Genomic DNA, 17,100 nt, shown 5'->3' with positions numbered 1-17,100 from the left:
TGGGAATGCTGAGCAACAAGCCAAGGGGCCAAGATGGGCTCTCAAAGTCATTGCCATGGGCATGGGTATAAGGAAGATCTTTTCAATCCACTGGACCTTGTCCAAGGCAGAACATACACATGTAGCATCAGGGGATTGACAAAGAATGAGGGATCACTTGACAGTGGAGGAGCAAAGACCTCACCTCTCTTTCCTCTTCTTCTCGGAAATCGACCATCTCCACCAGAAGCCATAGCTGGGGCTTGATGCTCTCTGCTGGAAAAAACATCATCACGGTGCCCCAGCACTTGTAGAGAAAGCTCTGTGAAAGAGACACCATCATGCTGGATGCATTGGAGCATGCACAGAGCCCACTGGGTATAGTTGTCTGTTTCACTGACCCCAAGCTGCCCCTGGTTAGCGACTGCTGTTCTGAACTAGGCACTGAACCCCAATTCCTTCCAGGTCACTGACCTTGTCACCGGGCCGCTTATCACCGTAGGCCAGCTGGCGCCTGATACTAGTGATGAAACAACCCAGCCAGGTGTGGTCCGAGATGAAAAAGAGAAGGTCTTCCAGGAACTGCCAGGGAAAGAAGAGCCAGTTAGAACCGGGAGGGGCCAAGAAACTGGTCCTTTCAATAGCTCCAGCCAGGAACCCACCACAGCTGGGAGGGGAGGGGAAGAGGGAGCGTGCACTGTCACCCCCCACGTCTCTCCTAATGTTTGTGAATCCTTCTGAGCTGCCCCTGGTGCTTCTCCAATTGCATCTGCTGGACTCAGCCGCTTCCTCTGTCCCACAATGTAGTGCTGCTGAGGGGCCTCTTAATCCTGCCTCAGCTTGGGGGGGGGGGGGGGGGGGCTGGACTAGATGACCTCTTGAGTTCCTTTCCAGCCCTCCATTTCTCTGACCCTTACCTGCAGCAGCTGCTGCTCCCACTCCCTCTGGCAGAAGCAGGTCTTGTGATCTGGAAGAGATGGGCAGGTCAGTTTCCTTTGTGTTTAGACCCTTCTACTGAGGAGCAGCCTTCAACTTGGCTCTTGTTTGGCAGGGGGTGGGGAGGAGCTGCCGACTCACGGGCCCCGAGGGGACCCATGGCTCTTTGCAAATTGCTGATGGACAACAATGCTCCTCAGACCCAAACCCCTTGATGTGAAATACCCAGGAGTTCTGCTTTCCAAGATCCTTCCCTAGGGTGTGAGATGTCGAATGAAGGTTAGATACGGTCCTGGAAAGGATCCTTCCTGTCTAGGCATGGGGGGCTGGGCTAGATGAACCAAGGGATACGATCCTGACGTGATCCTCTCTGATTCCAAGGTCACAGCATCATATTATGCTGGATTCAGAGGGAGGCCCTGGCCTCTCCCTCTCTGAGCCCAGCATCACGGTGTCCCCTCCCTTTGCTCCTGCAAGGGGAGACACTCCCTCCTCACCTTCCACGTAGAGGAGCATTTCTGTCTTGTAGTTATTCCAGAACCGGCCCGAACCGGCCTGGAACATGCTCATCAGCTCGAAGAGGAGGAACATGGCTGCCCTTCTGACCTGCACCGTCATAAACGAAGACGCACCGAGCATCTGGCGGACAAAGAGGCAGAGGTGGCTGTACCCCTCCCTTGCGAGGCAGTGTGAGAAGGGAGCTCCCTACAGGTGCAGGGGGAGAGCTCAGTGATGGAGGGAAGGAGACAGCAGGGAGGTGGAGCTGACAACCAGGACAGGATTGAGATGGATATTTCAGTTGATCAGGGACACTCCATGGACCAGCTATTGGCTCCTTCCATCCTCTCACTCCTGGGCTGGCTCTAGCTCAGATGAAGGGAGACAGGATTATCCAGAGGCCGTCAGGCAGCTGCTGGGTCAGATCCTTGGCCTAGGTTAGAGCAGCACAAAGGGAGCTTGAAGCAGCCCAAAAGAGGCAGCTGGGCCATAAATGAAATCCCCAGCTGCCCCTTGGTAAGGGAGGATGCTGGAGGCCGGGGGCAGGAGGGGGCCTGCACAACAGTCCCTAAGGGTTCATTCCAGCTGGCTTCTATTGGAGCCATCCGAGGGCTGCACTAACTGGTGCTGGGGGACCCGGTCCAGCCCCAGGATCAGGGGAGCCAGGAAGGTGGCTGGCTCAGAGAGCTCGCTGGTTCTGTTAAATGCCGAGAGGCGCTGCGTCGATGTGCAATGAACGTGAGGAATGTGACGAGCCAGCTCCTCTGGGGGCTGTGGGGAGAAGAGCCACCACACACTGCATGCCAGCTCCAGGAGCGGCCCCTTCCCACTGAGCATAAGGAACCTCCTGGCTGCGGGTTACTCACCAGCAGCCGAGCTAGCAGCTCCTGGGGTAGAGTGGACTTGGGGCTTGACCGACACCCTGTGAACAGAAAGGGGGGGCATCCCATCAGGCTCTGGAGGGATCTTTTACATTCGGCTCTGAGCTCTGCCTGCGCCCTTGACGGCTGGCTGTGTCCTTGCAGTGAGCCGGAACCAGAGCCAAGAGCTGATCCCCACCCCACCTGGGGGCAGACGCCTCTCGCTACAGAAGGACTAAGAGCGGGTGGATAAAATACTGGGACTCACCTCTGTTCGCCTTGCCGCACCTCCTGGCCAAGGGCAGCCTGCCTTCCTCCTGCATCCTCTTTACCACCCCGACCGAGGTCTGCAGGAGGAGAGGCAGGGCTGGCCCATGGGCTGCTGGGCTCAGTTGAAGGAGCAGCCCAGGCCATAAAACCTGCAGAGCAGAGAAAAGCCATCTCAGTAGGGAAATATCCTCTTCCTGCACCAGCTCTCTCTTTCCTACACTAGACAGGACCCCTGGCCTCGCCACCGCCAGCCAGACCTCTCTACCCAGCCTGAACCATGCAGCGATCCCCACTCCCTCCCCCTTCACACCTATCAGTGTCTGCCTCCAGCACCAAATCACGTGACACATGACTGACCCCCCGCCTTTTGTTGAGTGTAGCATCGTCATTGACAGCACAGTACTTCCTAACTCCAGTCCCACTGGGAAAGGCTGTGTTCTCACGGCAGGAGCGCAATACACCAGCTTGATAAATAAAGAGGAGACTAGGAAACCCAATACTATCAAGTGAAACCATGACAGGCGCTCAGGGAGGTTTGAGCTCTGCCCTTCACATCCCCACACAGACCTGCGCCACTTGAAGCACAGACGCAATTGCTGTCTGCTGTGTGGACAAGAGGGGGACTTAACACACACTGTGCCAGAGGGTTACACAACTCTTTGCTAGATTGTAGAAGAGTGGAGATCAGGGGCCTGTCTCATCGAAAAGCTCAGACCCAGAGAGGCCTGTGTCCAATGGAGAGGGGCAGGGTCACTTACATTGGCCATTCTGGGGGAGTCAGCCAGGGACTGCAGGGTGCTGGAGCAGAGCTGGCGGACTTCGAGCTCCATAGTGCGCCTCCCGTCTGCTTCCTCCTGATGGTGAGAAGTAAGGGAGACACCAGGGAGATTTAGATTCGGTGGAGAACTTCGTGGCACGGTAACTCTAGTGGGCATGGCAGGGGGTGAAAATGGGGCTTGAAGAGAAAAGGCGCAACCCTGGCTGTGACTGTGCCATAACCAGCCCAGGGTCTGTGTGGAGCCAGTTCTAGGCTCCACCCCTCTGCCTGGTGAAAACCAGATCCATCATGGCTTAGTCTCCTAAGGTGGATGATCACAGTGAGGCGAGAGAAGGGACAGAGCCCGGATAGCAACTGGGAGAGGGATCAGAGAGAATGGGCTGGGAGGAAAAAACACTGTCTTCTATTTGTCATCATCTTCCATCAGTAGATGGAGGGTGCCGTCCCCAGTTCCATCTGCTTCCCAAGTCCTATTTGCTGCCCATCGCCTGCCCATCCCCATCTGCAGCTGCCCCCCTTCCCTATCCCTTGACCCCATGTTCTGCCCTGTTCACGGACTCCCTTCACCAAGGTCTCTGCGGATTCTTACCGTGCTGTCAAGGGTCAGGGTGCACTGACGCACCAAGAAGTCAATTAAGGGTCTTGAGGCAGATTTCTCCAAGAGCCCATGCGCCCCCATTGTCCTTATAAAATAAGCAAGGGCTTCTCTGACCTGCCAGACCCAGAGAGAAACAGAAATGATTTGCACACAGTGTGGAGGGACCTTGTCCCCTCCCAGTCCAGGCTGGGATCCTTTGGTGAAATACAGCTAGGCAGCCCAGAGATGACAATGCAGCCGGAGCCCTGCAGGGATTCTCTCCCCCACCTTCTGCCCTACACTATGGAGCACTGATGGGTCATGTGTTTCGATGCACAGGGTCCCAGCAGGCTCTGCACTGGCAGGCAGACATTCACTAGCTTTGGCCGCGTTGGCCATGGTTCCAGACTCACCCGTATGCTTGTGCTCTGCAGGAGTGGCCCCAGGGCTATGAACAGCTTCTCGGTATTGTGCGTCATTTCGGAAACTGTAAGAGACACAGACACACGGCTCGGCAGGGTTGATGTTAAACTGGGGTGTGCAGAACCTGAGATCTCAGGAACCTTAGAGCAACCTCAATGTCCCTACATGACCCTCCTGGCAGGTTACCCCCATGGGTAACCAGCTGCATCTGCCCACGCTTGCAGTTCCAGCAGTGACTGTCCTCTCTCATTGACGCAGCATCGGCTGAGGGGCTGCAGGCAGAGGCGTAGCGAGCGCTCTCCGTACCCTCCGACCGGAGGGGGCCCCGCAAGGAAGGGGGCCCCTAAAAGTGGCAAAATAAATACCACATTCCAGTTTCTGCATTGTAAGGGGCTCCGCCCGGACATCTGTTTGGAGGGGGCCACCGTTCGGAGGGGGCCACGTTCTTTGTTGCTACGGCCCTGGCTGCAGGACTTGGATTATCTACTGCAGACAGGTATAAATGACCCCAATGAGGCCCAGTGCTAAGCGCTGCTAACTGCACAAGAGGCCATAAGACATCAAAAGACAAGGCCTCGCTGTGGGGTCACTTACTGTTGGATTGGACTATCCGGTCCAGAATGAAGAGACTGGCACAGGTCTCCTCTTCCTCGTCCTTGTTCAGCCTCCTGAACAGGAACACAAGCAGCTCCACCAGGAACAAGCGAGCTGCAGGAAGAGGAGTGAATCAGACTGGGGTGAGTGAATCATAAAGGGGAAGGGAATACAGTTCTATGCCTGGGCTCTGAAATTCCGCAGGCTCTGGGAAATCTCCTTCTCTGGGAAAGGTGAATGGGTTTCTTACCCAGATGGATCAGAGAGTCCAGGGCCTCTCTCCGCTCCTCCAGGGCCTCTCTGGGGAGATGACACACCTAGGGGAAGAAAGCAACACCAGCAAAGGCAAACTAGATCAAGTGTCTCTCAGGCCAAGCCCTCGGATGGCAGAGTGAAGGGATGAGGGTGGAGAGACAGATTCTAATTCCCATCTAAAGAACAGGCCAGCAAGCTGGATCAGTCTATGAGTGACGCCGAGGCTTCGGGGGCCATGGCTCATGTAGAAGCAGAGTTTCAGACGGGTCAGGAACCAAAGATGTGGAGCGTTGGAACAAGGTGCGGGATGATGATGTTCCCGGTCAAAGGGGGTGGGGTGAGTGGGAGGAAAAGAAACCAAAGGAGAGTTCTCTAGGATCCATCCTCCAATGGGAACAGGATGAGGCAGGGACAGCTCTTCCCACAGCCTACCCAGTTTAAGCCAACAGGCCCCGGGATTTTGCCTGAGTGATCCCAGCATCTCTTACCATGGAGTGGAGTGCTGGGAAGAGGGTGCCAATGTCCTTCCTCAGGGCAGCCTCATCCATGTCCCTCACGCAAGCAAGGCCCTGTGCAAGAGAAAAGATGCAGGGCATGGCGATGACGTGTCAGGCAGACAAGCCCCAATGTGTAGAGTCTCCATCAGCAGCTGGGTTACCACTACCCAGACTTGGAAGGAATAAAGTTATGGCCTGGTGGAGAACAGCTTCCAGCTGGTGCCGGGCTCTCCCTTCTCTGGGAGGGGCATTTGACCCCTTGGTTTGCACTAGCCTAGTATCACTTAGGGTTGGTTCAACAGGATAGTTGTACTGGGCGCCAGCTGGGGTGGTGTGTGCTGAGAGGATGGCAGGGATGGCGGGGCCCGGTTTGGAAGAGCGGGGCCTGCCCTGATTACTTATCACTACTGATGTTATGGCAGCGCCCACAGGCTCCAGTCAGGATCAGGCCCTGTTGCACTGGGTGCAGCACAACGCAGACAGAGACAATGTCTATCCTGAAGGGCTGACAGTCTAGAGACCCACGCAGACAGGTCAGGGATGGGGAAACAGCATCCAAGGGCTCCTCCCTGCCCCCGTGCTGGGCTGAGGAAAGCACGCGGGAGCTTGGAAGGGAGAGCTTAATGTCCCTTCATGCGGCCTTACCAGGGGCCAAGGATCTGGCCCATTGTCTCTGCCTGCTCACCTCCTACAATGGTCACTTCCAGAGTGTACCAGGGATGTACACTCCTGCTTTCTGGCCTTGGGCCAGCCACTTCCCCTCCCGGAGCCTTGCTCTCCACAGGTATAGCTGGGCTAACAGCTAACCCTGCCCCAGGCCCAGGGAGAGGTGAGTGCGCGGGACACTCTGGGGAGAGGTGAAGCTCAGGATTATTTCTCTCCCTGGTTCCCTAATGCAGCCCATTGCTGACCAGCCAGCAAGAAGAAAGAAAGCAGGGCCAGGTGCTGGGAATGGAGTCGCCTCTCTCCTCCCGTCTGCAACACCTGCCCTGGCAAGGGGGGGGGGGTCTGAGCATGTTCTCTAGGGCCAGAGAATGGCAGTGAATCTGGGAGCAAGAGATGAGGAAAGGGAGTCAGAGTCTTAGAGGGTCAGTGTGTCGTGGGAAAGGCAGTAGGGGGTGGGAGTCCAGGCTGAGTTGGTGATGGAGGGAACCTTGTACCATCTGTGCCATGGGCACTTCCCCAGTGTGCTGTGGATTTCCCGCTCTCTCCTCACTCACGCTGGTCTTCCTTGGCGTTTCCTCCTCCTCGCTGATTGGGGCGAGCTGTCCCCTGGGTGACAAATAGGCCTTTTGCTTGGTGCCTAAAATGAACAGCAGGAAACTAAGGTTGCTCTTAAGCAAAGTAAGCAGCCATGGGATTAGAGGGAAGGTCCTCTCATGGACTGTAGCTGGTTAAAAGACAGGGTAAGAATACATTTTCGGTTTTCACAAGGAGGTAAATAGTGGGGTCCCCAAAAATCTGTACTGGGGCCTTTGCTGTTCAGGGATAAAATAAGGAGGTGGCAAAATAGGTGGATGATACAAAATTACTCACCATTGTTAAGTCCCAGGTAAACTGGAAAGAGTTACAAAGAGATCTCACTAAACTGGATGACTGGGCAACAAAATGGCAGATGAAATTCAGTGTCGATGAGTGCAAAGTAATGCACATTGGAAAACATAATCCCACATACAAAATGACGGGGTCTAAATTAGCTGTTACCACTCAAGAACGAGATCTTGGAGTCATTGTGGATAGCTCTCCGTAAACATCCACTCAATGTGCAGCGGCAGTCAAAAGAGCTAACAGAATGTTGGGAATCATTAGGAAAGGGATAGATAATAAGATCGATAATATCATAAAATGACTAGGGAAGTGTTATTTACCCCTTGACAGAACACATGAACCAGGGGTCAGCCAATGAAATTAATAGGCAGTGGATTTAAAACAAACAAAGGGAAGTATTTCTTCACACAATGCACAATCAACCTGTGGAACTCATTGCCAGGGGATGTTGTGAAGGCCAAAAGTATAATTGGGTTTAAAAAGAACTAGATAAATTCAAGGAGGATAGGTCCATTAATGGCTATTAGCCAAGATGGTCAGGGATGCAATCCCATGCTCTGGGTGTCCCTAAACCTCTGATGGCCAGAAGTTGGAACTGGATGACAGGGGATGATGGATCCCTTGATAATTGCTCTGTTCTGTTCATTCCTCTGAAGCACCTGGCATTGACCACTGTCAGAAGACAGGGTACCAGGCTAGATGGACCATTGGTCTGACCCAGCATGGCCATTCTTATATTCTTATGAAGAGCCACTGGGGAGCTGAGCTGGTAGAGGGAGCTGCCTGGTGGGTCAGTTCCCCCTTTACTGGCACCCAGGCTGCCCAGTGATGATTCCAGTGCTGCCCTATGGCAGCAGGGCTTTAGCTCAGCCTGGGATGGCACGGAGGCTGGCGTGTAAGGTGGAGCAGAGGGCAGTGGCTTATGGGCATGTGCAGAGCAGGGCACAGAGCCTGGGTGGAGTCTCTTCTTGCCCTCTCAGCACTGGGGTTTGGCTGTCACTGTGGCTACTTTCCCCGGCTTTATTCCTGGCACTCAATACTGGGCATGGGCCTACCTGGATCAGGAGGTTCAGCACAGAAAGTGCTGCAGTGGCTGCCCATTCCTGCAGCCAGGGTTTGTGGCGCCGGGTCTTGTTTTTGGGCCGCCTTCTGCTCCTCTGTGTCTGTGGATACAGGCAGATGCTGGGTTAATTTCCCGCAATCATGGTCACTAATAGAATGCCCTGGGGGCGACAGGGACATACAACTGTGTGGGAACTGTCTGCACCTTATGGAACCCCTTGCGAGGGATTTCCACCAATCACTGCCCAGACAGTGTCATGTTACTTAACATTGAGATCGGGCATTTCCTCTTCCAGTCCCTTTACAAACATTACCCACACCTTCCAGACCCCAGTGAAGATTGTCAGTCTTGTTAGCCCCATTATGAAGCTAGGAAAACTGAGGCACTGAATGATCCCGTGTGCACTGGGATGGAACTTCCTGATGGGACAGAAATAGACATGTGGTGATTTGTCACAGCGAAAGGCTGTTGACTCCTACCTGGGACAGAAGAGTCAGTGGGGCCTGGCTGGCTGGAGTCCAGATTTGTCCTGTCCATTCGGAAAGGTGTCCATCCTGTAATTCAGAAGGGCAGTGGTGGGGTGAGGTGTCATGGGACTGATTCTATGTAAGGGCAATAGGAATCAGAGAGGAACTGGGGTAAATCTGTATCGTGGGGGATGCTTCTGGGCAGAATTCCTACTCACCAATAGTCTGAATCAGTCTTTGGCAGAGACGGTCCAAAAACCCCAGATTGACTCCTAGACAAGAACCAATGTAAACAGATCACAGGAGTTTCTCTTCTACTGCACAGACCTCAGAACATTCACACCTCACTCTTGGGAGGCCAAGCCAGTGCTCTGGTGCCCGGTGCCCTGCATTGCCATGTGGAATGAGACCCAGGCTCAATTCTCTGTGCTGGTCTGCGGCTCCCAAGATGGCTGGAATTGCTCCAGGTCGGGGGAACTTCCATTTACATGGGGAGGCTCTCTGCTTGACTAGGGGCTTTGAAGGGGATTCCATTGAGTCCCCCTCAGCCAGAAGGACGTAACACATGAGATGGAGAACCCCAAGGAGACAGAGACATTGCAAGGCTCGGATGGAGGTAGCTGTACAGAGCTGCAGCATTGAAATGTGGGATCCCCCTTCCTTGGGGATAAAATCTTTGTGGTACCTCTCCTCTTCCTTGGGATTCAGCAAGGCGGCTCTATCACCTACAGCATTTGGTTCCATGAGGTATTTGAGTTTATGAGGTATGTTCTGACCAAGAAGTTACCTATTCTGGCCCACCTCACTGCACAGTCACCAAACCAGCAGTGCTTGAGACAGAATCTGATCATGACTCACAAAGCCATTTGTAATATACATATGAAAAACGTGGGCATCTCAGTGACGAAAAATGCATTGGTGTCTGTTTCCAGGAATGGAATGTGTGTGCTCCGTAGCACCCACAGTTCCAACCACAGCCGTGGTCGCTTAGCTCACAGTCAGCCAGTTACAGATCACAATGATCGTTTGCACAAGCAGTCACTGCAACTGCTTAGCTAATTGCTGCAACCGTGCACACGAGTTAATAAGCAGTTTTTGATAGATTCATAGACTCTAGGACTGGAAGGGACCTCGAGAGGTCATCGAGTCCAGTCCCCTGCCCTCATGGCAGAACCAAATACTGTCTAGATCATCCCTGATAGACATTTATCTAACCTACTTTTAAATATCTCCAGAGATGGAGATTCCACAACCTCCCTAGTCAATTTATTCCAGTGTTTAACCACCCTGACAGTTAGGAACTTTTTCCTAATGTCCAACCTAAACCTCCCTTGCTGCAGTTTAAGCCCATTACTTCTTGTTCTATCCTTAGAGGCTAAGATGAACAAGTTTTCTCCCACCTCCTTATGACACCCTTTTAGATACCTGAAGACTGCTATCATGTCCCTTCTCAGTCTTCTCTTTTCCAAACTAAACAAACCCAATTCTTTCAGCCTTCCTTCATAGGTCATGTTCTCTAGGCCTTTAATCATTCTTGTTGCTCTTCTCTGGACCCTCTCCAATTTCTCCACATCTTTCTTGAAATGCGGTGCCCAGAACTGGACACAATACTCCAATTGGGGCCTAACCAGCACAGAGTAGAGCGGAAGAATGACTTCTCGTGTCTTGCTCACAACACACCTATTAATGCATCCCAGAATCATGTTTGTTTTTTTTGCAAAAGCATCACATTGTTGACTCATATTTAGCTTGTGGTCCACTATAGCCCCTAGATCCCTTTCTGCCATACTCCTTCCTAGACAGTCTCTTCCCATTCTGTATGTATGAAACTGATTGTTCCTTCCTAAGTGAAGTACTTTGCATTTGTCTTTATTAAACTTCATCCTGTTTACCTCAGACCATTTCTCCAACTTGTCCAGATCATTTTGAATTTTGACCCTATCCTCCAAAGCAGTTGCAATCCCTCCCAGTTTGGTATCATCTGCAAACTTAATAAGCATACTTTCTATGCCAATATCTAAGTCGTTGATGAAGATATTGAACAGAGCCGGTCCCAAAACAGACCCCTGCGGAACCCCACTCGTTATACCTTTCCAGCAGGATTGGGAATCATTAATAACTACCCTCTGAGTACGGTTATCCAGCCAGTTATACCCCCACCTTATAGTAGCCCCATCTAAGTTATATTTGCCTAGTTTATCGATAAGAATATCATGCGAGACCGTATCAAATGTCTTACTAAAGTCTAGGTATACCACATCCACCGCTTCTCCCTTATTCACAAGACTCGTCATCCTATCAAAGAAAGCTATCAGATTGCTTTGAAATGATTTGTTCTTTATAAATCCATGCTGGCTATTCCCTATCACCTTACCACCTTCCAAGTGTTTGCAGATGATTTCCTTAATTACTTGCTCCATTATTTTCCCTGGCACAGGGATACCTCCCTCAGTGGTTTGAGCATTGGCCTGCTAAACCCACGGTTGTGAGTTTAATCCTTGAGGGGGCCATTTAGGGAACTAGAGTTTAAAAAAAAACTGTCTGGGGAGTTGTCCCCCTTTGAGCAGGGGGTTGGACTAGATGATCTCCTGAGGTCCCTTCCAACCCTGATATTCTATGACTCCACAGAAGTTAAACTAACTGGTCTGTAGTTTCTTGGGTTGTTTTTATTTCCCTTTTTGTAGATGGGCACTATGTTTGCCCTTTTCCAGTCTTCTGGAATCTCTCCTGTCTCCCATGATTTTCCAAAGATAATAGCTAGAGGCTCAGATACCTCCGCTGTTACCTCCTTGAGTATTCTAGGATGCATTTCATCAGGCCCTGGTGACTTGCAGGCATCTAACTTTTCTAAGAGATTTTTAACTTGTTCTTTTTTTATTTTATCTTCTAAATCTACCCTCTTCCCATTAGCATTCACTATGTTAGGCATTCCTTCAGACTTCTCGGTGAAGACCGAAACAAAGAAGTCATTAAGCATCTCTGCCATTTCCAAGTTTCCTGTTACTGTTTCTCCCTCCTCACTGAGCAGAGGGCTTCCCCTGTCTTTGGTCTTCCTCTTGCTTCTAATATATTGATAAAAAGTCTTCTTGTTTCCCTTTATTCCCGTAGCTAGTTTGAGCTCATTTTGTGCCTTTGCCTTTCTAATCTTGCCCCTACATTCCTGTGTTGTTTGCCTATATTCATCCTTTGTACTTTGTCCTAGCTTCCATTTTTTATATGACTCCTTTTTATTTTTTAGATCATGCAAGATCTCGTGGTTAAGTCAAGGTGGTCTTTTGCCACATTTTCTATCTTTCCTACCCTGAGGAATAGCTTGCTTTTGGGCCCTTAATAGTGTCCCTTTGAAAAACTGCCAACTCTCCTCGATCATTTTTCCCCTCAGTCTTGATTCCCATGGGACCTTACCTATCAGCTCTCTGAGCTTACCAAAATCCGCCTTCCTGAAATCCATTGTCTCTATTTTGCTGTAGTCCCTTCTACCCTTCCTTTGAATTGTGAACTCTATGATCACTTTCACCCAAGCTACCTTCCACTTTCAAATTCTCAACGAGTTCCTCCCTATTTGTTAAAATCAAATCTAGAACAGCTTCCCCCCGGTAGCTTTTTCAACCTTCCAAAATAAAAAGTTGACTGCAATGCAGTCCAAGAACTTATTAGATAGTCTGTGCCCTGTTGTGTTAATTTCCCAACATATATCTGGATAGTTGAAGATCTTGGGCTTTGGATGATTTTGTTAGTTGTTTAAAAAAAGCCACATCCACCTCTTCCACCTGGTTAGGTGGCCGGTAGTAGACCCCTAGGATGACATCACCCATGATTTTTACCCCTTTTAGCCTAACCCAGAGACTCTCAACACTTCTGTCTCCTATGTCCGTCTCCACCTCAGTCAAAGTGTGTACATTTTTAATATACAAGGCAACACCTCCTCCCTTTTCCCCCTTCCTTCCCCTGTCTATCCTTCCTGAGCAAGCTGTACCCATCCATACCAACATTCCAATCATGTGTATTATCCCACCAAGTTTCGGTGATGCCAACAATGTCATAGTTGTATTTATTTATTAGCACTTCCAGTTCTTCCTGCTTGTTAGCCATACTTCTCGCATTTGTAGATAGGCATCTAAGATACTGATTTGATCTTGCCTCCCAGTTTTGCCCTGACCCTCCTTTCTCTCTGCCATTATAGCCCACGCTCCCTCCTATTTCTGACCCATCTCCCAGGTCTCCATGTTCTCCACTTACCTGTGGGCTTTGCTCACCTGTCCCCGTCAAAGCTAGTTTAAAGTTGTGGACATCCTTCTGAATTTTGAGGCTAATGAGACGTTTACTCTCATAATAACTGTTGTGATTCTCTAATATAGCACCCTGCGTTAATATACCACTGTTCACCCCGAAGGATCCCATGGGAAGTATACTCTTTGCACAAGCTAGAACTAAACATTATGTTAGTTTATGTGTCATTATATAATGCCTGCATCTGTAATTTTCACTCTGGGCATCTGAAGAAGTGTTTTTTTACCCACGAAAGCTTATGCCTAAATAAATCTGTTAGTCTTTACGGTGTCACCGGACTCCTTGTTGTTTTTGTGGATACAGACTAACATGGCTGCCCCCGATACTAAACATTATGTTGATTCTGTAAAAGACAGTGCAGATGAACAGCAACTTTGGCCTTGGAAAGGAATTCTGGCAGTGTATCATGCCGCTTTCTGCCTACCTGGACCAGGAGACTCTGTGACAGGTGGGTTGCCATCTCTGGCTGACACTGCAGTCTCCTGCACTGCTGTGTCTGTCAATAGAAGAGAAGGGTTAAATTTCTCCATTAAAGGTCTCTGGTTGAACCGCCAGGGGAATGATGTGAATGATAGTGCTGAGGGGAAAGTAGTTTTCTGTACCCAAAGCAGCAGGTTCCAGTCCTCTTGTGACACTTCAATGAACCTGATTTCACTGAGTAACAAATACAGTCACACCTGGGTCACCAAAGAACTTTCTCAGTTACAGAGAACACCTGTGTGACCCAAAAAGGAGCGATTCTCTAAACAGAGGCAAAGCCACCCCAGCTCTCCTTCTCACTGTCACAGGTTGGGGCCAACAATCACAGCCCCCGACTTCCACACAGTACACAATGGGGTCTCAGCAGTGCAGGGGGTGGGGACTAGTTTGCAGCAAACACAGCTTTGAGGATTTAGAAATCTAGCGCGAGCAGTGCTTGGGGAGGGAGAACCGCAGGGAGATGGAGACTCCAAGAGCCCTCCTCATTCAGGCAGTGCAGACCACAAGGCCTCTGGAAAAGTCGAATGCCAGGCACAAGCAGAACCTCAGTAATGGGAAGGAGGGGGCCGACCCACTGGAGGGAGTTGGCAAAGAGCAGGTATAGCCTATAGGTAGCGCCCTACCAAATGTACGGTCCATTCTGATCAATTTCGTGGCCATAGGATTTGAAACCCAATTTCAGGTTTTCAGATGTTTACATCTGAAATGTCACAATGTTGTAGTGGGGGTTCTGCCCCAAAAGGGAGTTGCGGAGGAGTCGCAAAACTGTTGTAGGAGGGTTGTGGGATTGCAACCCTCACTTCTGCGCTGCCTTCCGAGCAACCGGGGTATGTACCCGGAGGGGGGTCTGATCTCCCCAGCGAGGGCGGCTGTGCAGGGGAAGTGCCAGTTCCGTCCCTCCCCAGCCCAGAGGGGACTAGCAGCTGGAGTCAGGGGCATGGCAGTAGCATGCCCTTCCCCAATAGCTAGATTTCATGGGGGAGGTCTGATTTCATGGTCCATGACTTTTTCATGGCTGTGAATTTGGCCTACCTATGGGATGGTTTAGGTTAAGAAATAAGTAGAAAATAGGTCTGGGGCCTAAGTTAGCTTAAGTGTAGAAGAGTTTAGAAAACTGAAGTTGTTAGTGTGAGGAAAGTTAGCCATAAGTTGGAGATCCTGTTATGGGAAAGTAAGAGTTAGCAAGGACATGGCCCGGGATTATGCTACTGTTAGGTTTTGGTTATAACTGGCTTAAGCAGGGCTTTTAATGAGTGTTTTTGAGAATTGTGACTGTTTTATTAAAATGTTATCTATACTAATATAGTATGGGAAGGATATTGGTGCAGATGTTAATGTACACCACGTGTAATGTAAAGAGTCAATAAGGAGGCGATGGAAATATAATTAGTGTAAGGGGCAGTTGCACGTTCAATAGTATGAGAATGGCTTCTCCTGGGAGTTGTTTTGTTAATTCGGTGAGCGCTCCAATTAACGCCCCAACGGTACCGTTATGTCCCAGGGTTCTAAGGCTGTACTTCACGCTGTTGTCAGTGGACTGATCCCGCATTGATCCACAATACAACAGTTAGTGTTGACAGTGTAGGTGGTAATTGCGCACCTGTTTGCTTAACTAATCGTTTTATTTTGGAATGAAGTTTGGTTTTATCATTCATAGTGTCGCCTAAATACATTTTCTGTAACTGACCTAGTGGCTTGAACCTGGGTTTTGTTGCAGCCTTATCTGTAACAACTTACTATGAATTGGAAACATTTCAACATGAAGGTTACAGAAGGTTACGCAGGAAAAGGGGTGAATCTGAGGAGTCGGTACCCCTGTTTCCTACTTACCTGAAGCAGGCCCAGACAGGGAAGAGCTGCAACACCCGGTTGTTGCTGTATCCTCCTTCCCCTGGTCTGTGGCTGTGGATAAGTGCAAAGGGGTAGGGGTCATTTCCTCCTTTCCTGGTCACTGATAGAAATCCCAGGGGGGTGAGGTAGACAATACATATGTGTGGGGAACTAATCACACTGCAGGGCACCTCTGGAGAGGGACTTCCACCAGTCACAGCCCAGAGCATTTATATTGCACACCCATCGCCAAGGCATTTGACAAACACCTCACCCCACAGGTAGGGAGCTGAGATAACATGGGGAGGGACAATAGGGGCCAGGGGGAAATTTGAGGAGAATCTGCCCCAAATTTTTCCCTAACCAGCAGGATTCCATTAGAGATTTTAGCCCAAGAGGCCCGGACTTCCCCAGCTCTGCTTGTCCCCGCTTCTCTAGTTAATAACAGATCTCCCTCAGGAGACAAGGAGAGTGCAGACAAGGCCGGGATGGCAGTGCTGCATTGGGGTCCCACCAGAGAATTCCCTGCCAGTCCAGAAGGGCTAGAAATGTCTGGGGGTTTAAATAACGCTAAAATGCTGCAAGGAACCTTGGAGAAAACAAACCTCCTCCATCAGGAGACCCTGACTCCCCAAGCACATGGAGATTCCATGCAGATTCCCAGTGGTCCCCTGCAGGTAGCTCTGGACAGGACAGCAATGGGGGGAGAGGAGGGTCCATTTCTGGGGAGAATTCCTACTCACCTCCAGACCGGACCAGCAGTCGGCGGAGGTGGTCGTAAAGATCCATATCGGCTCCTAAGACAAGAACCAACATGAATGAGTCCCTGGGGTTTCCTTCCCATGACACAGACCCCACCATACTCACACACGGTTCTAGGTGGACCAAAGGGACCCAGGCGTAGTTCTTTTGCTGCCTACCTGGCTGGAGAGACAAGACCGCTATGAGGTGGTGAGACCTCAATATTGATGTAAAATTTTATGAATAGCATTATTATCACTTCGTTTTATAATGTTAGGTCATTATATACATGTTTGTGCCTTTACTGAAATTCAAACATAACTATAAGTATATTGTCACCAGGAGGCTTGAAAATAGAACAGTAGCCCAGTTTTAGTTAGCTAGGTTATAAAATGTTCACGCTAATCAAAGACATTGCAGAAGTCTTCAGCTTTCTGTCATCCAGAAACATGCAAATGTCCGGAAAATAATATCTCCTTGACCACAAAACTGTTTATGTCCCCCAAGAGTGTCTGTACAAACTTTAAAAGGCAGCTGTGCTCATTTTAATCTGCTTTAACTTTTATACTAGTTTCTTTCTGAGCTATGTTTAATATATGTGTTGATTATTGGCATTTGTGCTTTGCACAAAATATTTAAGAGAAGTTTAATTGCTATAACAGACCGCTTGGGTCAAGAGTCAAACCAACCAAAAGAGTGTTTTATCCACAGCAGAACACTTACTCTTCTATAAGCTGCCAGTTTATTATAGATCTAATCCTTTATCTCAATAAAAGAAATGTTATAAAGAGAAATGTTTTAGGAAAGATCTGGCCCTGTAGGAGAAGGTGAGGATGTTATTTATGTTGGATATTCCAAAATGAATGTAGGGATGTGTTAGAACAATAAATCTAGGCTGTAAAGTGGGCTCTACCAGCCCCTCTTTGCAAGAAAACCTTCTGCTTGTGTCCTTAAAACTTTAGAGAAGAATGTGTGTAGTTGAGAAAAAGTTTTGTAGAAAACCTTAGTTGATTT

General features: G+C 49.8%; 1 protein-coding gene across 1 annotated transcript; it reads right to left on the bottom strand.

Moving 5' to 3' along the window:
• Nucleotides 1–3,871: 3,871 nt before the first annotated feature.
• On the bottom strand, nucleotides 3,872–16,134 carry LOC135975125 (maestro heat-like repeat-containing protein family member 1). The gene is made up of 7 exons (XM_065565177.1): nucleotides 16,089–16,134; nucleotides 6,888–6,970; nucleotides 5,659–5,739; nucleotides 5,166–5,232; nucleotides 4,916–5,029; nucleotides 4,312–4,385; nucleotides 3,872–4,033 (listed from the first exon to the last, which is right to left on the bottom strand). Exons 1-7 carry the CDS (start codon nucleotides 16,132–16,134, stop codon nucleotides 3,872–3,874), a joined length of 627 nt encoding a protein of 208 aa, XP_065421249.1.
• Between the last annotated feature and the right edge of the window lie 966 nt (nucleotides 16,135–17,100).

The sequence above is a fragment of the Chrysemys picta genome, chromosome 13 (assembly GCF_011386835.1).
Source record: "Chrysemys picta bellii isolate R12L10 chromosome 13, ASM1138683v2, whole genome shotgun sequence".
NCBI classification, from domain to species: domain Eukaryota; kingdom Metazoa; phylum Chordata; order Testudines; family Emydidae; genus Chrysemys; species Chrysemys picta.
The sequence above is the reverse complement of the archived record's forward strand: the minus strand, read 5'-3'. Positions and strand labels throughout refer to the sequence as shown.

Coding starts and splice junctions, on each gene's coding strand:
- LOC135975125 (XM_065565177.1), bottom strand. CDS start 16,134: ATGGATCTTTACGACCACCTCCGCCGACTGCTGGTCCGGTCTGGAG. Junction 5,740..6,887: donor AAACGCCAAGGAAGACCAGC/GTGAGTGAGGAG, acceptor TCTCTTGCACAG/GGCCTTGCTTGCGTGAGGGA. Junction 4,034..4,311: donor TGCAGAGCACAAGCATACGG/GTGAGTCTGGAA, acceptor TGGGTCTGGCAG/GTCAGAGAAGCCCTTGCTTA.